Below are 27,205 nucleotides of genomic sequence, written 5' to 3'. Positions count from 1 at the left end.
ACTCCTCCCTGCATTCTTCCCTCTCCCGTCTTCTGTGTCAGCCCTTTCACACTTTCCATTTGTCCCCAACCTTACGCTGCCTTCTCAACTGATGTCACCACCTGCTTCACCGCGGGGGGCGAGGGGGGGGTGCAGGGGAGGCCACCCACAGATGAAGCTCTCCTCTTCCCTCCCCTTCACCACAAAAAGTAGCTATGTTCACAGCCAGCATTTTCAACTTGTGTTTCACCAGCCAAAGCCACCTCGGAACCCTGCCCGCCTGATCCAGTCTGGCTCTGCTGCTTCTCATTCCTCTGATCATTTCTTCTTCACCTCCGCCCTGCTTGCTCATCCCTGTCCTTGGCAAGAAAATGCTTCTCTTCCATTCTTAGGGAAAAGCAAGTCAAGACTGTCTTTGACCCTGTACTTGCCTCTCCACACTGCATGACAACTTGCCTGCCTTTCACCATTAGAAATCTTGAAAGAGTGGGCTGAAAACTCACCATTTCTGCCCTTTCCTGACTACTCCCAAGCCCGCTGCGCACTGGCTTTGTCCCTCATGACCTCTTTCGCATTCCTTCTATAATGTTCATCCTGCCTCTGGTTCCCAAGCAACCTTTTCTATCCATTTCCCCCGGAATCCATTCCCATTTCGGAGTCTTGTGACCAAAGGGCCCGTTCCTCACTTTGGTCCATCTACCTAATCCCATATTTTCCACCTGTGGGTCTTTCTCTTAACGCCGATTTGACTGCTGGCCCCTCAGCAGGAGGAGGCACTGGGCATTTACTTCTGATGTCTCCAGTCACCCTCCCCACTGCAGCCCCAGCATCTGATGCTGCCCCTCTGTCCCCCAAAATGTTTTTAGTAACAATGAGCCAGTGTGTCTGTTGGTATTGGCAAGATGAGGACAGTGCACCACTCAAAGAACCTCCTGTTTGTACTCTCCCCCTGGCCTTTCTGTCCCCCCTTCACAAGATACCAGCACACTTACAAATACCCGTTCTGCTGCAGCCCAGTGCTGTGGGTCCCTTATGGATCCCGCCACCTCGTCAGGAGAATTCAGCAGGGACCAAGCTCATCCAAGGCTATAATTTTGGAACAAGACCTTGGTAAATCACATGCATTTCTCTCATTCCAAATCCTCTTCAGGATGATCAGTCAGGAGCCTTCATGTGCATCACACCAACTCCTTGACGGGGGAGCTTCTAGGTGATGGTCCTCATGGTATCTTTTGTTTTCTCTGTTAGTCTGGGAAACCAGAGCATCTGAAGGGTAGTGATTGTCATGGTTTTATGGATAAGCTTTCTTTATGGGGAAGACTTTCCAGAGATGCTGTTCTCCCATTCTCTGGAGAGATTCGTTCATAGCTTTCAAAACTCATTCACTGTAAAGCCTCTCCTTTCCCTTGAGGGTATAATTGATTTGTCCCTCTTCTGTGCCACTGCTGTTGGCTTATTCTATCACTGTATTTATCATTTCTCACTGTCAGACCACAGAGCTTTTTCGAGGGTAGGGACTGAATCATTTATTCAGCATGGAGTGGCACCTAGTAGGTATTTAGGAATATTTCAGTCGTTGAATAGATAAATGAAGAACATGCTATTACGTGAACTTTAGTCAACCTGTTTGCTACTTATGAACTTGGCTTTGCTTTCCTCTAAAGGTGGTCACTTACATCATTTGACAGTGACAGCTCTCCTAGCAACACTTATCCTCCTCTTACATGTAATTGAAGCCAAGAGGTGGAAGGCATAAAGAGGTCAAGGTCAGGATAGAGCTCTCTCGTTGGACTCCTCATAGTTAAAGATCTGATTGCACTACACTCATACTGCGTTTGGAGGAAACTTCTTTAACTCTGTGCCAACAATAGGAAACTGCCTTGACAATTCTTTGCCTAGGAAAGGTGGAACGGGTCCTGGAAACTGTTGTTTTTGTAAGAACTGCCAGAAAACGCTTTAACTCCCTAACCAAAAAATCTAGGGAGATTTTCCTATTTATAGGCACTGCCTACACTCATACTGCTAGGTTCCCTGATATGGTACCTGAACTATATAACAGGAATTGAGTGTAGCCTCTAGGATCCACTTATTTTTATTTATTTATTTACTTACTTATTTTTTTGGTCCCCTTATTTTTAAGGTCTGCATTTTTCAAGTCTCTAAGAAGGTTGGTATGTGAGTGGTACTTCTGAGCTTGAAGTCTAGCCTTAGAGACTCTGATGTCTCCCCTGTGCCTGACAGCCATGGCTCACTTGAAATTGGTTTTCTGGGTTTGATAAAATCCCCTGACCAGGTGGCCTGGAAATACTGCACATTTTCTCTTGTTTTCTTATTCAGCTAAAAACACGTGTCATCTATGTTTTTAATGACTAAAGGAGGGGGAGCCATCCCAAGACTTATCTAAGACCAGGGCTTACCCAGCACATTGTTCAAAATCTCCATGTATTTCCAAGCAAGGGACCATCCTATAAAATGATCTGACCAGTTGGGACAGTATATGAACTGTGGCCAGGATCCTGAGGGAACTGGAATTCACAGCTTCTTAGAAGCAATGAAGGAAATAGGCCCTTACCTGGTGAAGACTGTAGATTTCACTATCAAACAAGGGAGGGCAGATGTATTTTGGACCCCAAGGCAGCATCTCTGAGAAGTAGCTATCGGCTCTGAATAACACCACGATGGCTAGAGCTGTCACGCTGGGGAGCTGACTGCCTTAGGATTTTCCCACACCCCCTGCTTGCATACCAAATGATACCCCCATGTGACCTCTTGTCTGCTCCACTTGACTATTCTGGAACCAGCCCTTTCCCCACATTCAGAGAAGTGAGGTGCTGACAGGAGGTCCCCTAGCATGTACCAGTCAAGGGAATGCTGCAGAAGTGGCCTACCCCGTGTCCCTGAGAATGGACCAGAGCATGTGCAGAGGGTGTGCTCTCCTGGCAGAGGCTAGCCAGGCTGTGAAAGAACCCTCCTGGGGATTCTGCATGGCTCCCGGCCGTGGCATTAAGCACTCCATCCAGAACTCCACAGAGACCTAACATGGCTATCCCTTGGCCAAGCTACAATGGAGGGGCCAGGCCAAGAGTGAGCAAGCATCATGGAATCTAAGCAGCCACCAGAGTCAGAGGGTGATGGCTCTGAGGAACCTGCCAGGGGTGATGTGGCTGGCACGCTCATGTTTAACTTAGGTTGGACCTGACTTCCAGATTGGAACAGAAATAAAAAGTTCAAGTTTTTATGATTGGTCATTAATTAGCTATTGAAATTCTCATTGTGCTCATTTATAATGTATGTAGCACATATTACTTAGAGCATGTAGTAGAACGCTCACGAGGAGAAAAATTGTGGTCCTGTAGATCTGACTCAAAACATGGGCATCTTTTCAGGGACAATGGAAAAAATGAGCATGTCCTCAGCTGTTTACGCCACAAGCATGATTCCAGAGCCCTTAGCTAGCAGTAGGTTCTACGTTGTCACTTAGGCATTTTTTTTTTCTTCCCAGCCTGAAAGTATTTTGGTTATTGTTCCCTTGGGCTGTTTGTACAGATCTTTACAGATATTTCATAGGTGTCCTGATCAAAAACATTGCCTTTTTGTTCTCTTACACAAAAAGAATGAGTTAATTAAAACTGTCAGTACAAGGGAGGAACTGCTTCTAACTGTACTTTGGTCTTTTAGCTTCAGCAATGCCTTTTAAATGATTTCCATATTTCCACGATCATTCAAAAACTGGAAATACTAGAGCATCCCTCTATAAAGAACATTCTGTACTTGTATTCCCATACATTTTTGTGTGTTTCTTAAAAAGATTTTATTTATTTGAGAGAAAGAAAGAGAGAGAGAGAGAGAGAGAGAGAGAGCACATGAGAGGGGGGAGGGTCAGAGGGAGAAGCAGACTCCCCGCTGAGCAGGGAGCCCAATGCGGGACTCGATCCCGGGACTCCAGGATCATGACCTGAGCCGAAGGCAGTCGCTTAACCAACTGAGCCACCCAGGCGCCCTACATTTTTGTGTTTAATGACCTAACATCCTCTGCATTGATTGCTCTGTGAGGTAGAACTTTCTCCATTTAAAGGCTGGGAAGACCCAAAATGAGGGGACCTACCTGAGATCACACATGGTTAGTGCAGCCCTGCCTCTCAGCCATTCCTAGTTGTCCTTTTGCAGAGGTCCTGCCTGTGTAGGAGGAGGCTGTAGGAATTCTGTTTGTGCATATGGAAGCCCCACAGCAAAGTCTCCAGGGATCCCCTGCCTCGGGTTCCAGCTGGGCAAAGGGTGAGTACAGGGGACCCACAGCTCCTGGCCTCCTGGCTCCCAGACTTTGCATTTGTCCAGCTGTGTAGGACATGCCAGTCTTTCAACATAACTTCTTAAATGGTGGTTAGGTGGTTTCAGGTTCTTATCACCCTTCATTTATTCTTTTCTCATTCATCCTTTTAAGCCCTACTTTACCTTCCTGTTTATTGTTGTGTTTTCACTTATTTTTATCTCCCCCCGGATCCATGCCCCACCACACATGCCCAGTGGATACCCATGGGCCTGTTGCATCTTGTAACATTCCCTGCCTTAACGTTCTTTGCTCTACATGGGAAAGCATGGAGGCCAACAGATGGTGGATAGGGAGTCCTCCCTTTCATACATGAATGAGACTGGGTGCCATTTTTATCCCGGTACATCCCACACAGACACGCTCTGTGCCACAGAGTAGATCCCCGTTGGCCCTCGATGAGGATCCTGATTTTAACTATAGTTGGCTCAGAACTGACCATTCTTTCTTCAACTGCCAGTTCAAGAAATCAACAGTAGGCAGAATTTCTTTGTAACTTAGTATTCTCTCCAGATAGCAGGAATTCTTTCTTGTTTCCAAAGGAGTAAATTTCGGTCAGTTGATTTATCATCCTTTGAGACAAATGCATTGCCCAGGGCTTTTGGTTGTAAGCAACAGAAACTCGGTTTGAACCAGTGCAGGTTAAGAAGGAACCAACAGGAAGGGCAGAAATATATTTCTGAGAGATGAGAATGCCACCAGTCTCTTTCTTGGCTTTTGTTTTGTGTTCCTGTGCATGTTGGCTTCTTAGCTGAGTCCTGCTGCAAACCCATGTCTTCCACATGAACGAGGACATGGCTACTGACAAACCTGAGAACTTTCTAGCACAACCACTATCATTTTCTGTTCCCAAGTTTAAAATTTCAGAGGCAGGATCCAACCATCCACACTTGGATCAGGTGGCTGGGAGGGGTGAGAATATCTCTAAGAAGGTGGCAGCCATCACTTGTGCCATGTGGTTACAGTAACGGTGATGATCCAGCCTATTCTGGACAGACAGGAGATTTCAGGGTTCAGAAGAATTCTCTGTATTGGTCTTCATTGTTTTCCCTCCCACTGAGCTTTCAAGAAAGCAAGGGGAAAATTGACTAGTCTGGAGGTTTTTTGTTTTGTTTTGTTTTGTTTTTACAACTAATGATAGTCCTTTTTAGGGCCTTAAATGTCCCTGGATAATCTCATACCTAATTAAAATGCAGTGTCCCCCAAAATATGGAAAGCCTACTTTATTTCTTGAATCTGCTGGCATTCAGCTCTCAGTATATGAGGAACTTATCAAGAGTGAACTCCTTATTCACCGACCTATGGGAGAGGTGGAGGCAGGTCTTGGTCTACATTAGGCTGGTGTCTTTGTTTGGCCCAAACTGCCCTTTCTGCAGAGACTATCCATGCTGGAATCTTGCTGGCCAGTGCTCTTCTTCCTGGGCACACACAGTCCTCTCTCCATCCTCTAGGAGAGAGGACTAATCACTAAGGCTGATTAACTCTCATGACCAACTCCATGACCCCAACAATAGAACAGCCTGTATGGCTGCTACATCATCCTAAAGCCTCTCTTTCCACCTAAGAATGGCTTAGAAAATAGCCCCACCTTAGACTGTCAGTTGCTGGAGCTATATATTAGACTTACCCAGCCCCAGCAGCAGTAGCATTTGGGGTCTTCTAGAAGTCCATAACCTTGCAAGAGTCAAGGTGCTGTGTTTTCTCTGTTCCTGAGGACTCTCAAAAACATCACTGTTGAGGCCTCAGGAAGACCTTGATCTGACCATTATGGATTGTGTCTTCTACTTGCCTTGGAGAGTTCTGGGTTTTAGAGCATGGATTGCCCGGATTCTTGAGAGCACAGCTTTCATAAAGGCAAAGGCGGTTTGGCTTTAATAATCTTGGCTGAAGTTTCCCAGTTATTGACAACATACATAGAAGAAGACCTCCCGATGTATTCAGTTCTGTGATATGAGAGAGGAAGCATGTTCCACTGTGGCATTTTTCGGTCAAGATGCAAGAGGACATGGAAATGTCCATCTGTAGTTGCCATTCTACTTCCATAGGGCATACAGATCCCTTGGTTCCACACAGTATCTCCTGGTCCCACACAATATATCAGGTAACTGACCTTGGTTATAGATTGAGGAACAGCTTTGACCATAGAAAATTTGAATGAGAAGATCCATTTTTCTTCTGTCACATCTGTAGAACTAACCATCAAAACAGAAGAGTTAAACATTAGATAGATGCATATCCCACCTAGTACATCAGTAATCTATTTTGACAGGTCTAGCCTTGGGGCTAACCTCATTAGTTGAATATAAATAAGAAAGAGGTCATTTTTACTCATCAGTGGGATGAGCATCTTTGAAACAGTAGAACAGGGTAGAACTTTATTTAAATTCACCTGCCATGCTAGAGTGTGGAGGAATAAAAATTCAGCATGTAGCACCCTTCAGAATTTGACTTGACTCTCTTCCCTCGGTAGAATGCCAGCTGGGGTCTGTCAGTCTGACCTTATGCGTGGAGAGCTGGGCAGCTACTCTATCACTGATTTACCTCCTGGGCAAGAATTTCAGAGACTCTCAAACCTGAGTCACTTGGGGATCCCGACGGACAATCTCCAAATTGATCTGAGCCTTCTATTGCAATTTCACTGTTAGAATTAGGGAAAGCAGTATACCCTTGGACAAACAAGCTCTTTTTTTAAAGTAGGACAAAACCGACCTGGGTCTCAACTCTTTTTAAAACATGTTTCTGAGTAGTTGGAATGACATTTTCATAACCACATGCCTTTTCTGCCCTATTGAAATCGTCACCTTTGGCTATTGAGTATTGGCATTCAATAAGATAATTCTAAAATAATCCTCTCCTTGGCTCTGTGCTCAGTGGAGATGGTGTTTTATCCTGGTCTATGCCTTTCTAAGGGACTGCAGTTTTGAAGGTATCAATCTGATCTAGATTGCGAAGACCTGGCTCAGTGTGTCAGGAAAAGCATAGGATGGCGGTACTGCAGATTGTGTTCGGGACATTGTCTCCATTTCACTGCTCTTTAATACTTCTCGAAAGCTTGCTAGAGAACAATGGTGATTTTGGTAGACTGAACGGGGGAAGGTGCTCTGTTACTCTCAAACAGTGATTTGGGGCAGGGGAGGTGCCTTTCTGCCAGGAGCACACCGTCCTATGGACCAGCGTGCCTGCTGGGAGAGGGTGTGTCCCTCAAGGCTGCTATGGGCAGGAGGAAGTACCAGGAAGCATCATTGTAGGTACTCAAACAGTGCTTCTAGATTTTAAAATGTTTTTTATTTCTTCAAGAAAATATTTGAGCTTCTTACAAAAATGGTTATGGATGAAATAAAAGCCCACCTTGACCGAACCTCCCACCCCCAGCTTTCCGTAGCCCAGACGCTTCCCCAGAAAAGAGCACTGTTACGGGTTGTTGTGTAGCCTTCTATAGACACTGGGTCAGTTTATTTTCACGCATATGTCATATAGTCACGGAGTCCCATAGTATTGTTTTCTAATGTCACTCTGTATGATTCTTTGGATCTTGCTATTTTCACTATCCAATATGTCTTATATTTTTGTGACAGTTCATAAATACCAACTTCATGTTATGGAAATGCCACAAATTGTCCATAATGTGGATGAAGCATAGTTTATTTAGCCACTCCTTTATTAACGGGCATTTAGGTTCAGACAGTGTTTTCAAACCTTATTTTAAGTGAATTTTCATACGATCCCAATATGTAAAACAAAATTTGTACTTGATCTCCTCAATTAAGCTGTAACAGAAAACTTACTAATTTACCTCATAGTCACTTAGGCAAAATATCCATTTTATTCCTTGTTCGTACACTTTGTGCCTCAGTTCCTTTATCTGCAAAATGGAATCAAAATAGTACTCCTGTCACAGGATGATGGGAAGTATTAAAAGAGTTAAGGCATGCACAGTGCTCTAAACAGTACCTGGCAATGGCAAGCACTATATAAATGCTTGCTGTCTATCTGCAGGACTTTGCTTGGGCCACAGTGGGTTGGTCTCCGTTGAATTTCTTTTGCTTTTGGCCCATGTGATCCATTAACCTTTGACCTATTTAGAAGGCATCCCAAGAAAGCAGTGAATTCTGCTGGGCTCTGTTTCCTGTGAGGATAGCATCATGGGCGTTGGATGTTTACCCCATTGCATAGAGTCTCTCTGTGAACTCTGAAGTCTCTTCTTTTGTGGGAAGAATTATGTTTCTCCTAGGCAGTCAGTTTGACTTTATTCACCATACTGATCTGGGCATCTTGTAATTCACTGTGCTTTGCTTTTTCCACTGACTGCTAGAGTGGATCCAGATTTTTTTGTTTGTTTGTTTTGTTTTTTGTTTACTACGGTCTAGCATCTGTTACAGACTCTATGGCATGCATTTTGTGTATTAACTGATCTTAGGACATCAACTCGGTTTTGGGTCAGTTCGTAAAAATAGCTGTTTCTCTGGGTGATTGTATGGGCAGACCTGTAACATGAGGAACGTACTGGCCTCCCTTTTTGCCTGAGGCACAGGGGTGTGGTGGCTTGCTGGAGTCTTGAGGAGGGAGTCTTCCCTTTTGGTCTTCTCTCCTTGACTTCTTGAGGAGAAGTGGCAGCTGGCAGTGCTGGGCGGCCCCTTACACATGCTGACTGTGGTCCTGGGGCCGGACAGGCACAGCTTTCCGTGGGGGCCTGGGTCCTTTCCTCACCCCCGTGTGAGTTACTCCACAGAGAAGCACTTGACCTGCTGTTAACAGTTATTTTCCTCTCTTTTGAGGGTCTGAGAAAACATGGGTGGTAATTATATCCTTGCGTACTTGTCGGAGTTTGACCATGTGAGGAGCAGAATTAATGTCACAACAATAAACTGCCATCCCCGCAAAGAAGGTATTTGTGATTGTGAAGGCCCTTTGTCTAGGGTATGAAAGAGCTTGCACAATGAACAAGATGCAGACTAGAGAGTGGCTGGAGCCAAGGGCAGTGGTGTGGCACTGTGGCCTGGTGAGCCTAGAGCCTAGGCCTGGTACAGCCTCCCTGGGAACCGGTCCCCGGGCTGGCCTCTCCCTGCACCTTCAACAGCAGGTGCTTCTCTCACAGGTGACACTCCAGGCCTTGAATGCTGTCCCTGTTTCTTGGTCCCTGTGTCTGTTCCAGGACTGAGTCTGACTCTGTGCCCTACCCTTACCTGGTGTGCACTGGGGAAGGGGTAGGACAAGGGCAGGAAGGAGGTGCCCCTTCTTCATGGAGAGGGGGTTGGCGAGCCCATCCTGAAGGTCAGAACTTGGGGAAACGGGCTCAGGAGAAGGGAGCCACCTCCGGGCCTCTGTGCCTGGGTTCCTCTCTGACCCACTCCTTTGCACAACTATGACTTACCTGTGGAACGGAGGATACTGCCTCATAAACCTCAGAGCATTTACTCCTTTGGACCAGCCCAGATTATGATGATTGTCACTTACCCATTTAGCAATAAGATCTGCTTTTTCAGGCTGCCAAACCCCTGAATGGCCTACTCTGGGCCTCTGGGTTTCGGCCTTCCATTAAGCCTGGAGGAAGGGAGTGTTGATGGCATTGGGCCAATTCAGTCCCATTAGCAGCCACCTCTCTCCCTCCTCCCTGCCTACAACCAGGTCAGGCACACCCGAAAAGTGCCTGCAGCCTCCTGTCTCTTGCTCAAGGCATTTTATAAATTTTGCCTCCCATCTGCCAATTCACATCTTCTCCCTCTGCTGTTTTCCACTTTCTGGATATTTTGTTTCCTGTTAGCTCTTTGAGGACCCTCTGACTGTCACATGGGGTCTTCTCAGGGTGTTTCACCTTTTCCTGCAGTGTTAGAGCTGAGAGAAGCAAGCACGCAGGATGCCAGCCTGGCTGGCATTAGGCTGGAGCCCTAGTGGAGGGGAGGGACTGGCCACCCCTGGAAGGGGTGTGTGAGTGGATGAAGGGCCTTGTGGCTGGTGTCCCCCATCCTCCGTGCTCCCTGTGGCGCTCAAGATGGGCCTCCGTGCTGTAAGGAGTACCCTGGCTCTGGAGAACCCTCACGTGAGTTAGGAGAGACCAGGGTCTGTGCGGGACTCGTTCCCACATAGTTCCTTGGTGACTGGTACCAGCTCCCTGGCCTCCTCAAAGAGTGGCCTCCTTGCCGTTGGTGCCTCTGGCAGGCTGTGCCTCCACCTGCACCAGACCCGACATGCCCAGTCAAGCCAAGCACCACTGGGTCTGGAGTTCCACTGAGGCCTTCCCGGCCAAGGGTGAGGTCATCCAGGGGGTGGTTTGGCCACCTTTCAAGGCCAGCTTTCAAGGCACAGCTATCAGTGGTCCTCCTCCTGGTAGTTTTGAAATCCTGTGGTTTCCTGTTTAGGTGGGTGGTTTTGCACATGCAACCAGCGAAACTGTCCTCACAAATTGCATACTTCATTTGGAAGTTGGTAAGATGTTTTTCCAACCTTTTAAGTGTATACTTTTTCCCCCCCTTTCAGTCTCAGGTAAATCACCAAGGTGCTGCTAGTAATGAAACGTACCAGGAACGCTTGGCACGTCTAGAAGGAGATAAGGAGTCCCTCATTTTACAGGTGGGTCCACTTTCATGGGAAAGAGCTTATCCTGTTACCTCCAACTCTGTAGGTACCCTAAGTGGGAGGGAGGCACAAGAGGTTTTCTCTGTTGGATTTATTTTGTTCCAAAAGTGTGTGTTTTTAAAAAGACTCAGTTCCTGAAACAAAGCAGAAAGGAACGGAAGCCACAGTTTAAATGGACTTGGCCTTGGGGCCGTGAATGCATTCATTTATTCATCTTGTACTGCTGAGTACCCACTTCTCTACACTGGAAGCTCTGTGGCCAGGCTGATGAATGAGGCCCTGTCCTCTAGGAGCCCAGAAGCCGTGGAAGGGAGATAAGACGTGTCTTCCTGTCTCGAATAAAACAGCCATGAGTGATATGGACATAGGGTGGATTCTAACTGGATCAGGCCCAAATCATCTGGAGCTGGATCTAGACTGATCCCTTTGAGGCCAAATCCCCTGGAGCTGGTAATAGGGACTAATGAGTCTTGAATGACTCTCTCTCCTCAAAGAGAGAAACTCCAAAACTTTTTATGGAGAAAGATAGTCAAAGGAACATTTTCTGTTCTGAAAACTCATGTTCCTTGGCAGGACATAGTGTTGAGCCTTTTTACGTGAGGCGTGTCACTGTGATAGGGGTTCTTTGCTGTGTTAGCTCTCAGGTGCATACATCAAGCATTTGTTTGCTGTCTGGTATGTATCAGACACTGTGATTGTTGATTTGGAGAATGAGAAGATGACTATTCCAATCCTGGCTCATTAAAAAGCTTTTGAAGGGTGGTAGACCAGACTGGTAGTGAAACAGAAGAGGGGGCAGGTAGGGTTCTGCAGCCCTCTGCAGACTGTGGGCTTTAGCTTAGAGCCCTGGAATGAAGAGGCTGCCATATGTTTGGCTTTTTTCTTCTATTTTACCTTTTTTACAAATCTAAGAGTAGTAAGTGATTATTTCAGGAACTTTGGAAAGTCAAAAAGAGTTTAACATTTTGACCTTTCTTCCTAGACTTTTTTTTTTTCCCTGTCCTGCCCCTGTTTTTAAAATTTAAGCTCAGACCAAATATACAGTTATATAATTTTGCATCTTCAGGGATTTTTTTCTCTATTAGTTTGTTCATTAAAAAAGATTGAGTGCCCACAACTTGGCAGACACTGGTTTTAGGTGCTAGGGTTGCAGCGGTGATGAAAATAAACGAACTCCCTGTTCTTAATAGGGCTTGTGTGTGTGTGTATGTGTGTCTGTCTGTCTGTGTACATGTGTACATGTGTGTACAATAAATCAGTACATAAAATGTTTCTGGCAGTGATAAATACTGTGGAGAAAAATAAAGCAAGGTAAGGATTACGTAGTCAGAGAAGACCTCCCTGAGAGGGGGAGTCCTGAAGGAAGCTAGGGAGGGAGCCCCACGGATGCCTGGAGAAGCACATTCCAGACAGAGGAGGTAGTCAGTCCAGCACACACCCTAGCAAGGAGTGTGCTTGGTGTATAGGAGGAAGCAAGCAAGGGTCTGTGTGGCTGGAGTTTATGACTGTGAAGAAGTCTGGTGGGGAACTGCCTTCAGAGAGGTAGGAGGGGCCGGGTTATATAGCACATAATATCGCACATATTTGGAGGAATGAGTAATTTGAAAGTCTATCCTAACGACATGATTAATCAGAGTGTCCAATTTAAAATTTTGCAGCAAACAGGGTGATCTCGCAGACTTTTGAACCAGGAACCTTCATGGCAGAACTAACACTTTCCTGTTTAAAGGAATTTAATAAGGAAGTCCTATGTGATAATGTTCTCTTTGACATTAACAGTTTCGTGTTTTTTTTTTTTTTTAATTTCTGAGTCTTGAATAATCCTTATTGCAATAATCCTGACACAGTTGGGAAGCTACTTATCACAGAAGTCAGAAGTAGATCCTGGTGGTATCTATTCTAGGAGCTTGTGAACAGACTTTCAGAGCTGCTCTTGGGTGATCACTCTGATCTGTGGTGGCCCCATGGAACTAGTTAGCCCTCACTGTGGTAGAGCCTCTTCCTTAACTTACAAGGCAGCTCAGCCAGAGTGAATTAATTGAAGCACTTGGCCCAGAATGTTTTCCTGGGTCTACTTGTAGGGGAGCAAGGCAAATCACACATGACAAAATACTTTGTTTTCAGAGTAAGTTAAAAATAAACCCTAAATCTTCTGTGCTTGCTTTGGCAGCATGTATACTTAAACCAAAATCTTTTCTATCTTCATGGGAATGTATTTTTTAAGGTAAGGCTTTTCACCTCCTCCTTTTTTACCACTTCTATATTCCCTCTAATGCCTAAAATTATGCCTAGAATGTAGTGGGCACTCAAAAAGTATTTGTTTTTATTGAATAAAGGTCACATTCTAGGATCTTTATACATTTGTCCCGATACTCTGGGCCTCTCCATGGTCCTTCTAGTGAGTATTCAAGTTTGTAAGGATGCTGTAGCCCTGTGTATCCTGAGTCTTGTGCACAGCTGAGCTACAGACTATGGAGTGCAAGAGACCACAGATTATTCCTCTGGGTACCTCCAGCGCATGACTCTGAGGCGTGGTGCAGACAATGAGTGCTAATCCTCATAATCAGATTAACCATCACACATCGTTCCCAAAGAGAAACTCTGGAACCCAGGGAGCTTTGAAAGGCCACCCCCTAGAATTCTACCCTTTTGAAGCTAGGGTTGGTAGCTATAAAAGGCCAGGACTGCTGATAATGTTGGATCATGAGGATTGAAAACACCACCACAAAGGTTTGTGTTTGAGATGGGCCTAATTGACAGAAGGCGCCTGTTTTGGGGACTGTAAGTGGAATATTAGCACACTACGTACCAACTCCAGGAATATGTTCCAGTCATTCTTTAATCATGTGGGAATATAAAAATGAAAAGCTGAAAGTAGCGGTATTAATTTAGACTTTTTCCTCTGTAAAGGGAGCTTCATGATTAATAGTCTATTTAAACACTCAGAAGTGAATTCACACTAACTCCTTCATGCTCCAGCTATCATTCCTTTACAGACTGAGAAATCACTTAAGATAATCTATATGTAAATGGCCACGACTCCACCATTGATTAAGAACCCAAAGTGTCTAAAGGATCTCAATTTAGCAGTCATTGATTTCTCTATTTGGAGAGGCCACCCGTTCTCTTTCTTCATCTTCCTGCTCTAAGGCGCCTTTTTAATAAAAAGGGGGATCCGGGGGGCAGTTTGCTACAAGAGCAGGCTATGAAAATCCTCTCAGTATGTATTAAGGGCATAACTTAAATGACTTGCTATAAATGGATTTTTTTTAATTCCAACAGATCTCTCGGTGATTTTTTTTTTAGGTAGAGGGCTTTCCTGCCACTGCATGTGCGGGTGGCTGGTGTGTGTTATGACTTAGAGTCATGTTTTGGCCTGTGAGGCACAAACACCTTCCCGGAGCCAAGTTTTGTCAGTGCCAATACATGCCCTTTACATCCCACATTCCTTAATTGCTTCAGAAGCCTCGCCTGATAGGTGAGCAGTCATCACACCCCAATGAGAGAGGTAAGGTCATTGGTTAGTCTCCCGAGGAGTTGGGATTGCTGTTGCACACGAGGTGAGGTGGCGGGAGCCCTGGCAGGCCAGCCGAGCTATGCCTGGAGGTCCAGACTGCGAGTGAGCTCTGGGAGAGGACTCGGGAGCAGGGCCCAGCCCGGAGGCAGCGCTCGTGCCCGCTGCGGGTTTCTCCCTCCAGTGCGTCAAGAGCGGGAAACGCGGCAAGGTCAGTTAGGCAGGGGCGAGGTAAGAGGGCAGCTGGAGTTTTCTTCATCCGGGACCCTCGCTCCCCGCCTCCCCGCCCCCCCCCCCCGCTCCGCCCCCGCCACCTGCCAGAAAGGAAAGCCATCTTTATGTAAGGCTCGGCAGCGTGGTTTCACGGCTCCAAGGGAGTCATCTCTGCGCCTCCACCATTGCTTTATTTCTTGGGACAGGTGAGTGTCCTCACAGACCAAGTGGAAGCCCAGGGAGAGAAGATTCGGGACCTGGAAGTGTGTCTGGAAGGACACCAGGTGAAACTCAATGCCGCTGAAGAGATGCTTCAACAGGTAAGGGGGGGACGGGGTGGCACACGTGTGCGCGCGCCCGACGGCCCTCGGGGTCGAAAGCAGCTCATGTGTTAAAGTCACTTTCTGTGTCCAGGTCACCGTGCTCACTGCTTACTTCCCCATCCTGCCTGGAGGTGGGCTGGGCTGCTCCGTGTGTGGTGTTTATACAGCAGGTGAAACCAGCCCAAACTAAGAGTTGCAGGGAGGAGAGGGCCGGAAGGACTGGCCTGAGAGGAATAACCTGTTGGGCAAGTTAGACAGATTCCCAGGTGGCACTTTCTCCCCGGTTCAGGTTCAGGGGCACTCCGCCCGGCAAAGTCACCCTTCTCCTCTCGAGCCACAGCGTCACGGCCGGTGGCGTCTGGGGTTTTAGAAAGTCAGTTAGCTTCTTTCGTGCCTCTTTCCCATTCATTCTTGCCCTCGCACTCTGTGTAGTCTTTGATAGAACTTAATTCCTAAAGAATATCTTTTTTCCCAATAAAGAATATCTTAATGTAATCGTTGTCAAATGAAAAATTTAGCTGCTCTCATACTATTCAAATAAATCTCTTCAGTGCCTTGTTCCTTTTGGTCCTCGTTGTTGTCAGGTGTGCATATAATTTACAAAGCTCTGTTCACACCACAGATACAATTTAGTCCTCTGATTTTGTTATGCTTCCCATCAGAGTGAAGTTCTTTCCATTTTTAAATCTTGCTGTATAGTTTTCTTTACTATCACCTAGAGGCTTTTTTTTTTTTTAGTGCAAAGTATGATAATCATTCTTCTACTCTTGAACAGTTTTTACCCTATTGTAAATGATGAGCTGCACTTTTAGGAAGGGGTGTTGAATTTTTTATTTATTTATGTTCAGTTAGCCACTGTATAGTACATAATTAGTTTTTGATGTAGTGATCAATGATTCATTAGTTAAGTATAACACCCAGTGCTCATCACAGCACGTGCTCTCCTCAGTACCCATCACCCTGTTACCTCCTCCCCTCTGAAACCCTCAGTTTGTTTCCCGGGGTCCATAGTCTCTCATGGTTCATCTCCCTCTCGAGATATCCCTCCCTTCCCCTATGGTCCTCCGTGCTATTGCTTATGTTCCACATATGAGTGAAACCATATGATAATTGTCTTTCTCTGCTTGACTTACTTCACTTAACATAACCCCCTCCAGTTCATCCATGTCAATGCAAACGGTGGGTATTCATCCTTTCTGGTGGCTGAGTAATATTCCATTGTATATATGGGCCACATCTTTACCCATTCATCTGTTGAAGGGCATCTCGGCTCCTTCCACAGTTTGGCTTTTGTGGCCATTGCTGTTAGGAACATTGGGGTGCACGTGCCCCTTCTTTTCACTACATCTGTATCTTTGGGGTAAATACCTGGTAGTGCAATTGCTGGGTCATAGGGTAGCTCTATTCTTAACATCTTAAGGAACCTGCATACTATTTTCCAGAGTGGCTGTACCAGCTTGCATTCCCACCAACAGTGTAAGAGGGTTCCCCTTTATCCACATCGGTGTTGATTTTTATTCAGTCTTTCCAGAATCTGTCGAGAAGCTAATTAGAAATTTTGTGAAATCAAGATGATCAATCTAATGTCATTGAATCATTCTCTCATTTTCAGTTATTTTGGGAAACAGACATATAAACTTCAGTCCTGGTTTATGCTTTGTAACTCCTGCTGTAGTGCTTGGCACATAGGCACTCACTAATTATTTTAAAAATGACAGCCCCTTAACAGGAATGGTTCAATCAGATCACTGCTTACAGTCTTTCTCCCAAAGCTCTAACATTTTTTATTGTCATGGCCAGCGTTCAAATTGTTTCTCGGTAGAATGGTAGTGAACACAGGCTTTGAGTTTGACCTTTAGTCTTAGGATAAATGTTTTGGTTCTCAGGTATTTCTTAGTTTTGAGTGCATTTGAAGAACTTTTTTTTTTAAGATTTTATTTATTTATTTGACAGAGAGAGACACAGCGGGAGAGGGAACACAAGCAGGGGGAGTGGGAGAGGGAAAAGCAGGCTTCCCGCGGAGCAGAGAGCCTGATGCAGGGCTCAATCCCAGGATCGCTGGATCACGACCTGAGCAGAAGGCAGACCCTTTAAAGACTGAGTCACCCAGGCGCCCCAAGAACTTCTTTTTAAAGTCAGTATTTCTATGCAGATGTCTTAAAAAACAAAAACAAAAACAAACTATTCTAACAGCTCAGAAGCTGTTTGCTCTTTAGTATGCTTTCTTTTCATTTCTGATTAATAAGTTACCACATTCTTGACTCCATTTGATTTTTCTCTTTAAATTGCATGCATTTCTCTTGCTCATCCTATTCCCTGAAAATCTGAGTCACAGTAGGAGTTGAGTTTATTTTTTCAAGCAGAATCTTTCTTTTGAAGACCAGGAAAGAAAATAGCCTGATGGAAAGATCTCGAACAGTGGGAAAGTGTTTTCACAAAGAGTGATAGGAGAGCCCACTAGATTGTATTTCCAGGGCTGCACAAGGTGTGGCTTTGAGGCGAGGATGAGCGAGGAAGGCGATAGAGTGTTACAAAACCCCAGACAGAGACCAAGAAGATTTGAAAATGGAAGGGAAACCTTTCAGAAGATGTCAGAAGGTTGATGTTTCAGGAAGGCAGTGCCTGCTGGGTAACCACATAATCAGGGGTCAGAGCATGGCTGCATGTGGTGCCTGTACCACCTGATCGCCTGTCTTGGCGGCTCTTCCAGATTCTGTCCCCTTGTCAGCGTCTCTGTGCCAGGGAGTCCGATGTTGGTTCCCAGCACCACCTGGGCAGGCTGTCTTGTCCTAAGCATCAGCCCACAGACTGGTTATTAGACTTTTGAAAGTCTTAAGCTCAGATACCTTTTATCTCTTGTTTATTCTAAATCTTTTTTGTGTGTGTTATGGGTGAGGTTCCAGGCATGGGGTTTGTGTGTGCCACAGAGGTAGATGTCGTGGCTTGGTAGAATTTGGAGTGTGGTGGGTCTTATTTGTCACCTCTCAGGTTTAAAGATGTCTTCCTGAACTTAACCAAGTTACTATTTTTTTAAAGATTTTATTTATTTACTTGAGAGAGAGAGAGAGAGAGAGAGAGAGCGCACAAGCAGGGGGAGGGGCAGAGGGAGAGGGAGAAGCAGATTCCCTGCTGAGCAGGGAGCCCAACGTGGGGCTCCATCCCAGGACCCTGGGAATATGACCTGAGCTGAAGGCAGACGCTTAACTGACTGAGCCACCCAAGATCCCTCAAGTTACGTATTTTTTAAAGATTTTACTTATTTATTTGGGGAGAGAGAGCAAGTGTAAGAGTGCAGTGGGGTGTAGGCAGAGGGAGAGGGAGAAAGAATCTTAGGCTTCACACCCAGTGCAGAGCCTTACTTACACGGGGCTCAATCTCTGGACGCTGAAATCATGACCTGAGCCGAAATCAAGAGTTGGACACTTAGCCAACTGAGCTACCCAGACACCCCTAAACCAAGTTTTTTTATGCTCCTCACTTTCCCTGTGTTCTCCCATCTTTCAAAGATAAAATGAAGGGAGTGTGGAATACTCACTTTGGCACATTCTGGGTTCAGGTCATAGGACCCATTTGAGCCTCAGCCCCCACTCGTATGTCTGCCGGGCTTGGTGGTATCTCAGCTAGAGATAAGTTTGAGTTCCCCGCTCCAAATCCCGGGTTGAGCATTTTTGCTGCACATGCTGGCCCTTTCCTGAGATGTGCTTGATGCTGTTTGAAAAGGCCCCGACTCTTGTTCCACAGTGCTGAGGCGGTGCTGTGGATGGCTGGGGCTGTGTTAGCGTGTGTCCTGGGAACTGGGGGCAGGCAGAGACTTGCATGTCTGCCTGCGAGATCCTGGACTGCAGGGCTACTGGCTTCTGGTGATAGGAACACGGAGCACTCCCAGCCCTGAGGCGGAGAAGAGAGGCAAACAGTTGCCTCCTTTTGCCAGCCCTCAGAGACGGTCCCCGCCCTGAGCCACGCCTGGCCTCTTGCTCCAAGGCCGAGGAGCTCTGCACAAGGTCCTGAGGTCCTTTCTCGGTCGGTGTGAGGCCTTCTGACTACCGCCTGCTGACACTGACGCCCTTGAGGACTCTGTTCCTGGGAGCATCCCACGCACGTGCACGGTGCAGCCCTGTGTGCAGGAGGAGGCAGCCGCTGCTTGCTTTCACCTGACTCCCGCCTAGGCCCAGTGCTCTTACACATTCTCATTTTTCACAAGAAGCTGGAAATCCAGATTTAAAGATGAGTCTTTCTATTTTAAAAACACTGGTAACTAATTTAAATGGAAAAAAAAATACCGCGTGAACCACACCACACACACCTGCAGGCCAAGCCTGGCCCACAGACTTCTAGTCTGCAACGCCTGCTCTAGACTCCGCCCCCTCCACTGGCTGCACGAGCACTTGTAGGACTTAAGGAAACCCAAACCCAACCAGCATAGCCCCGGCCCTGTGCTTACTTACATAGGCTCCAGCAGCCCCACAAAGCCACGTTCTCCCCACAGCTGTTCTGTCCACCTCCCTCCAGGAGCCCAAGACGGGAGGGAGCTAGCGACTCATCCAACTCATGAGCCACACACCCCTCCACCTGCCCCTGCTGAATGCTGATCTCTCAGTTCCCATCTGTTTCTACACATTAATCTATCTGGTCTCCAGAACAAGGGAGCATGAAGACCTTGGGGTTAGACAGGCAAACCAGGACCAAATAAAATCAGCATGGGCTAGTCCACATAAGCAGCACATAGATGATGGACCCATTTGAGGGCAGTCTTTGTCTGCAGCCCTCTGAAAGATTCAGGGTGGGAAGGGGGCAGCTGTGAGCATCTTTGGGGACTGCCTCTGGAAGCACCTACTCATGTATGGTTTCAGACTCACTGAACAGGTGTGGATTTCCCAGGGAAACTTCTCCATTAGAAAGAGTCATTTTCTAGGAAATCTATAAATGGGTCTTCGAGAGGCCGCAGGTGAGGCCAGGTCAGTGAGTCTGACCAGTGAGTCAGACCAGTCACTAGTCCTGGGCCTAGGGACTGACCTTCGCCTTCTGTTTCCTAAGCAGGGCAAGGCATTGCCTATTAGCATCCCTGAGGTCTGCACTCTGTGCTCTCCAGAATTAGCACCCCAGGAACCCAGACATGGAGCAGCGGCCTCCTTGTAACTGGCTCAGATTGGCAACAAAATCTGTGTCATGGGGAGGGTTCTCCTGTTGATGCACTAAGGTCCCTGTGGCTTTTTCTTTTTTTTTTTTTTAATTTTTTATTGTTATGTTGATCACCATACATTACATCATTAGTTTTTGGTGTAGTGTTCCATGATTCATTGTTTGTGCATAACACCCACTGCTCCACGCAGAACGTGCCCTCTTTAATACCCATCACCAGGCTAACCCATCCCCCCTCCCCCCTCCCCTCTAGAAACCTCAGTTTGTTTTTCAGAGTCCATCATCTCTCATGGTTTGTCTCCCCCTCCGACTTACTCCCCTTCATTCTGCCCCTCCTGCTGTCTTCTTTTTTTTTTTCTTAACATATATTGCATTATTTGTTTCAGAAGTACAGATCTGTGATTCAACAGTCTTGCACAATTCACAGCGCTCACCATAGCACATACCCTCCCCAATGTCTATCACCCAGCCACCCCCTCCCTCCCACCCCCCCACCACTCCAGCAACCCTCAGTTTGTTTCCTGAGATTAAGAATTCCTCATATCAGTGAGGTCATATGATACATATCTTTCTCTGATTGACTTATTTCACTCAGCATAACACCCTCCAGTTCCATCCACGTCGTTGCAAATGGCAAGATCTCATTCCTTTTGATGGCTGCATAATATTCCATTGTGTATATATACCACATCTTCTTTATCCATTCATCTGTCGATGGACATCTTGGCTCGTTCCACAGTTTGGCTATTGTGGACATTGCTGCTATAAACATGGGGGTGCACATACCCCTTCGGATCCCTACATTTGTATCTTTGGGGTAAATACCCAGTAGTGCAATTGCTGGATCGTATGGTAGCTCTATTTTCAACTGTTTGAGGAACCTCCATACTGTTTTCCAGAGTGGTTGCACCAGCTTGCATTCCCTGGTGGCTTTTTCTAAAGTGTCCTCTAGAGTCCATTAGAGTCCTGCACAGCACGCTCCTCAGCCTCTGACCTTTCTCCAGAGGATGGTGACTCCAAGGAAGAAGCTGATGCTACTTAGTGGTTGATAGACTTTACACAAAGCTGGCAGTGAAATGGAGCACCTTTCAGAGGCTAGACATTTACAGACGTAATCAGTGTCAAGAGCAGAAAACATGATCAGTGTCAAAAAGAAGACAGGCTAGGGGAGCCACATGGGGAGGAAGAAAGGATGCACACCTCCTTGTGAGAACACACCCCCGCTTTGGGGTTAATGTGGAAGGACACCAGCCTCGATTTCAGTCCTCCCACCTGACCTGTAGCCCCAGGTGTTAGGCAACCTCATTGTTTTGGCTGCCTTTTAGGTGAGGTGTGGAGAGACAAATTTTGGGGATTTGGAGTCAGTGGACATGACTTTCTGTAGATTCACCTCTTGCTGTTGATCTGGGAAAGTCGTCCAACCTGTGTTCTTATGTATGGAGAACGGGGATGACAATACGGGCTCTGCATTGCCCACATCTTAGAGCTAGAGTATGGTTATTTCAGTTTCGTTAAAACAGAACTATCTCACAAATCACCAGTGTTAAGACATTGAGCGTGGGGATTCGGGGCCCTTGAGTTGAGTGAAGGACGGTGGGTCCAGGCATGTAATCTCCCAAGTGTCGTCAGCACCTGGCTGATAAATTTCCCAAGAGCACCTTTAAGGAGATATTTCTGTCTCACAAAGAATATTAAACAGAGCTCTGTACATGATCCTGTGAGAGCACAAATCTGTCTCAGGAGGTAAGGCACTTGAGTCACGAGTGAAGAAAACAGGGATTTGCCAGGTATTCCCTAAACATGCCTGCTGGGAGATTTCTGAGGCAGAAATAACTGCTTTCCTCAAGTTTTATCTTTGATGTCGAATCTCTGTACTGCCGTGTGAAGTGGGTGCTTTACCCTCCGTTCACAGGATAAGGGGCCCTGAGGTTCAGAGAGATGGTTTCCTTAGTGGGGACTGAGTCTGGACTTGAACCCAGGTTGACTACAGGCACCTCTCTGCAGTGTTACGAAAGCAGCTTTCTGGCATGGCCTAGGCCTCTTACTTCAAAGGGCAAAGGGATGCATTTTTCCTTTCATGTCTTTCCATGGCCCAATCTTTCATTCTGGTTTCAGATTGCCAGTCTGGCTCCAGTCCTCTGTCATTGGTCAATAACTCCCTGGGTCATGTTCCACACTTAAAGATGGAAGTAATTGCTTCAAGATGTGTCCCTTGAAGGAGAGAATAAATTGAAAGGCCACTTCTTTTTATCAGCTCCAGTCTCAAACTGAGCTTTGGAAAAAGGAAATGATGGTTCTCTCTGAGATACCAAGTTTCATGACCTAGTTTTATGATGCTTCATGGTAACAAAAATCACCTGCCTCACATGCCACCCCCTCCTCTTCCTTTGCGCTCTCTCCGTAGGCAACCTTAAAACAATTGGGAGAGCAGAAGCTAATGCAGCTCATGAAACTTGTCCCCCTTATCTCCAGCCCCCTACCTCCCCACATTTCACCTCTCCCCACATTATGGTAGCTGTGTGATTCCAGGAGATTCCCAGGCGGATCCACCCTGCAGATCGGAGCGAGACCAAGCCTTGTCTTGGTGCTCCAGACAAAAAAGCTGGATCCAGAGATAACCCCAGTCTTCAGGATGAGAGCTAGGGGTCCAAGAACCTTTCTCTTAAGGCGCAGACTGAGTACAAGCAGCTGGCAAAGGAGATGGAAGAGAAAAAGAAAGATCAGGAAAACCGAAAGGATGAGGTGGAAAGTAGTATCTTAGACTGATAAGTGGGTGAAGGGTAAATGGTTGAAAGCTGAGAAGTACAGGTTGCATCTGAAAGTTTGGACATTGGTCCCCAGAACCAGAACTGTTTCTGTGCCCTCCCTGGTGAAGGCAGAAGCTGTGTTGCAGGCATGCAGACGTCTTGTGGAGAAGTGACAGGGAAAGTGAGGAAGAAGAGGCAGCAAGGGTAGATTATTCTTTTCAGAGCTTGGCTGTGAAGGGGTGTGGGAGGGGATGAAGAGAGAGCGCATTCATACCAACAGTGCGCAGAGAAAACGCATTTGCCTAGGGAGAGCCGCAGAGAGTTGATGGTGGTTGCTTCAGGGGAAGGCAAGGTCAAGAGGGAAAGTTCTTTCGAATGTCAGAAATTGGATCATGTTTCTAGCCTGGGGAACGGGAGCTGATGGTGAAAGAGATTAAATGCCTGTCAGAGTGGATGATTAATAGTCCTACCCTAGTGTAGCACAGACCGGGTGGGAACTTCCTCACAGGCAGGACAGAGGTGAGGGAGAGCCTAGGACCAGGTGAGTAGGCGTCTTTCGGTGGGAGAAACCTGACCAGAACTCGGAGATCACAGCCAAACACTAATGACTGACTGGGGAGGGAACATAAGAGCCTGGACATCAAGCTGTGTGGGGATGGCATGAAGTCTACAGAACGAGAGATAGTCAGCAACAGGAAGGTAGGTCAGGTGGGGCAATTGCAGGGCAAACGCTAGAATCATTGGGTCCTTGAACATATGTTTTTTTATGTACAACCCGGAAACTTACTGGGCTTCAGAGTGGTTCTTAAAGGTGAAAGAAGCCAACATGAGATGTGGGCTTGCTTGCTCTCAGACATGGATTTAAGAGATTTAATTGAAAGATGATTCTGGGAGACTTTGAAATAGAAAGGATATAAATTCAACGAATGATCAGATTATTTTTATTTTTTTCCAATACTTTAAATATGTATTTCAAAATTAGAAATTTGTATTTAGGAGCAGTATTTGTCAGTTTGTTTGAGAAACTTTCTGAGTTTTTTTTTAAATTTTTTTAGTGCTATGTTAATCACCAAACATTACATCATTAGTTTTTGATGTAGTGTTCCATGATTCATTGTTTGTGCATAACACCCAGTGCTCCACGCAGAACGTGCCCTCTTTAATACCCATCACCAGCCTAACCCATCCCGATCAGATTATTTTTAAAGATCTTTTCACTAAACAGGAGAGGTTATTTGAGGAGAAGAGGGAGAAAAGGTGGGATTTATGGCTGGAGGAGAATGGGAAAGATTTGGAACAATCTCCAAATGGAACCAACCAGAGATGAATGCAAGAGTGCCAGGCGATTGGAGAAGAGAGCTATAATTAGATAGCATAAATTTGTATGGAAACCAGTTGGCATCATTAAGTGTCATTTAGCAGTAGTTTTCAGGCCATGGGGACTAGAAACATCGACAAAAGACTTGGAGGTTTGGCATGGACTGGGCTCTGGTAAAGCAAATGCACTTCAGGTCTGGGGGCAGGGATGAGCTGGATGAGGAATTTTCTGGTGCAGATGTGATACAGTTGAAATGACCTCAAGGTATGGAATGGAGAAGGAGGCAAATATTACTTAAGGGAAGTTCACCAACTAGTGGCCACAGAGGAAGAAATTAAAGATTCTTTAAGTCACTGATTGGGAAAGTTTAAAGGTCAGAGGACTGCGGCCAAAGGAGACCACTTCAGAGCTGAAGATTTTAGAAGCGGAGAGAATGCATTCTGGACAAAGGTGAGGGCCGAGTTGTGACCATCCCTCTGGGAAGCTGAGGCAAAGTGGAGGCAAAGCCCATTGGCATTGTGGTCAAGAAAGATGAAGCCAGAGTGGATATGGGAAGCCTAACAAGGAAGGAGCAAGGATGTCGAAGTTACTGAGGAAATGGAATGTGCCCAAACTAGGTAGAGAAACTTGATTAAAAAAACAAAAGCCGTGAGGAAAACGGGAGACTGTCCTGCGTTCTGGATGTCTGGGAGAAGTTGCTATAACCGAATGGCGCTGCCTGAGAAGAGTAGGGCAGACATAGGTGGTCAGTAAGGCCGGTAGTGGTCTAGAAACAGAAAGTCGTCCGGTAAGTTGGATTGTCGGAGCAGAGTGGACTCCGCCTGAGATGACTGGGAAGGGTAGGGCATAGGACGTCAAAGTCAGGATTTAGTTTATTCTGGAAGGAGAAGGAACGTTTGAAAATGTGGGGGAGTTGAATCCTCTTAGGACACACATGATAGAGGATATCGCACATGCTAGGGGCTGGAGGCCACGTGGGCCTGGAGATGGGAAGAGGAGCTGGACTGGGATGAGCTTGTCCAAAGCTGACGTTGAGTTCTGGGAGTAGGACAGTACTCACTGATGAACAGGATGAGGGGGGACGATAATGAAAGGTAGCGGCATATGCTGATCGAATAACTGGAATATAATCGCTAGTGACTGGAATGCCCATGCGGAATGTTAATGTGACCAGTTGGAACCCCGGCATGACCAGTTGGAAGGGCTATTGGAACCTTAGTACAACCAATTAGAACATTGTCCTCGTCAGCTGGAACGTTGGTGCGACCAATTAAAACAACTAGAGGGACTTTGGCAAGAGTGGAAAGAGAGTAGATTCTTAGTTTTCAAGAGAGGTGCATTCCAAGGCTTTTTTTAAATCCCACCAACGCAGTGTCATGAATGCTGGTTAGTAGCCTGAGCTCATTTTGCTGAACTTCTAGATACTTGTCTCCTCACACACTGCATCTTAGGATACTCAAGCACTCAATGGGCTGTGTTTTTAACGGTCATATCCCTAGGCCTTGACATCTGGTACATATTTAAAAACATATTTGTGGAGTAAATGATTAAAGTCTCATGGAAGAATATTTTCTCAGTTGTCAGTGCTCCAAAGCAATTGTCTCACGGACCTTAATTTGTGGAATTACTCTTCTTTCTCTTCACATTGGTGGCTGGAAAGCTCATGTACACAGTATGGTCCACCTCTAGCAGTCACAGAACTTTAGGGTAGGCGTTTTATACCAATTGTGGCTCTGTCATTAACTTCTTTTCCTACCTGCTTTAATTTTATTGTTTTACATTTTAACTCAAGTCCATTTTTCAAACTGCCTCAAATCATTTTTGGAACAAAGCAGTTAGGTGGAAGGATGGAGAGAGAAACACAGAATGAGGTGGTGGAGGCAGAGGGGAAGGGGGGAAGGAGGGAAGAGGTGGGAGTGAGTAGGTGGTGTCAGGGAGGATTGCATCTTAAGATAGCCTTAGCACCAGGCCCTGGTAAAAAGTGTGTGCTCAACAAAATCTTGGCAATTTGAAGGGCGCCTGGGTGGCTCAGTCGGTGAAGCGTCTGCTTTTGGCTCAGGATATGATCCTGGAGTCCCAGGATCAAGCCCCACATCAGGCTCCCTGCTCATCGGGGAGCTTGCTTTTCCCTCTGCCCCTCATGCCACTCGTGCTCTCTCTGTCAGTAAATAAATAAAATCTTTAAAAAAAAAATCTTGACAATTTGAGGGGCAATTTACTTGACTCAGTGAATATTTGTTGATGGGTTTTTTTCAGCATGTATTTTGTTATTTCCCTTAAAATTCTTGGACTTCTTCCTTTGGGAAACAATGTGGTACATTAGACAGAAACGAGTTTTGGAGTCAAACAGACTTTGGTTTGAAAACTGACTCTGCTGTTGTTGAGTGGCATATGTCTTTGGCCAAGACAGGCCCGTGTCTGGGCCTGGTTGCTCATCTGTTTATTTACTGTCAAATCACTAGGAAGGTTTATTGAGAGCACGTATGCAAAGTACCCGGCGGGGTCTGGCACGGAGGAGACACTCACTGAATCTGTGTGTCTTCTCTCCTCCCCCGTCCACCATTACACACATTTATCTGGCAGACTCCTCGTGACCCAGTAGCCTGCAGTTCACGCATTGAGTGCTGCTGCCTCTGCCCTACACGCTGGCTTCAAGTCGAGCTGAGACAGGAACTGCCCAGTGCTCAGTGAGCTCATTTTGCTGAACTTCTAGATACTCGTCTCCTCAGGTTAGCTGATAGATAGTTTGTACCTTGGCTTTCTGAGACCCTGAGAGCCTTAGCCTAGGAAATTCTGTGTTCCCAGTTAAAATGTCTGTCCTGTGTGGTTTGGTTTATGGTCTGAGGACAGTTCAGAATGTGCACAATCATAGCTGTTGATCACCCTTCTGGTACTAGGGTTGGGTTGCCCAAGAGAATATAGAATATTCATCCTATGACAGGATAGCGTATCTTTTCCGGCTGCTCATTTGGCTGGTTAGTCTCCGAATCTCCATATTATAGTCTCTTTGCTGGGAGCTGCCTATCCAGTGTCTACCATGTGCCCAGATTTGGGAGCTCATGGACCATCGCC

At 46.2% G+C, this 27,205-nt stretch overlaps 1 protein-coding gene across 9 annotated transcripts in view; it reads left to right on the top strand.

Annotated features, from left to right (window-relative positions):
* PPFIBP2 (PPFIA binding protein 2) overlaps window positions 1-27,205 on the top strand; it is a 146,025-nt gene that overhangs the window by 70,623 nt on the left and 48,197 nt on the right. For 6 of the 9 annotated variants that reach the window (XM_073882980.1, XM_073882973.1, XM_073882976.1 and 3 more), the window contains 2 exons: window positions 10,781-10,873; window positions 14,813-14,926. The exons of 1 other annotated variant lie outside the window; for it this stretch is intronic. In XM_073882980.1, coding sequence (XP_073739081.1) covers window positions 10,781-10,873; window positions 14,813-14,926 — 207 coding nt within the window. The remainder of the gene's footprint in view (window positions 1-10,780; window positions 10,874-14,812; window positions 14,927-27,205) is intronic. 2 more of the 9 variants (XM_073882974.1, XM_073882979.1) reach the window with 1 other exon arrangement.

The sequence above is a fragment of the Callorhinus ursinus genome, unplaced genomic scaffold (genome assembly GCF_003265705.2).
Source record: "Callorhinus ursinus isolate GAN/ISIS: 27379988/994484 unplaced genomic scaffold, GSC_fseal_2.0 scaffold49, whole genome shotgun sequence".
NCBI lineage: Eukaryota > Metazoa > Chordata > Mammalia > Carnivora > Otariidae > Callorhinus > Callorhinus ursinus.
Note: the sequence above shows the minus strand (reverse complement) of the source record. Positions and strands in the feature narration are given on the sequence as shown.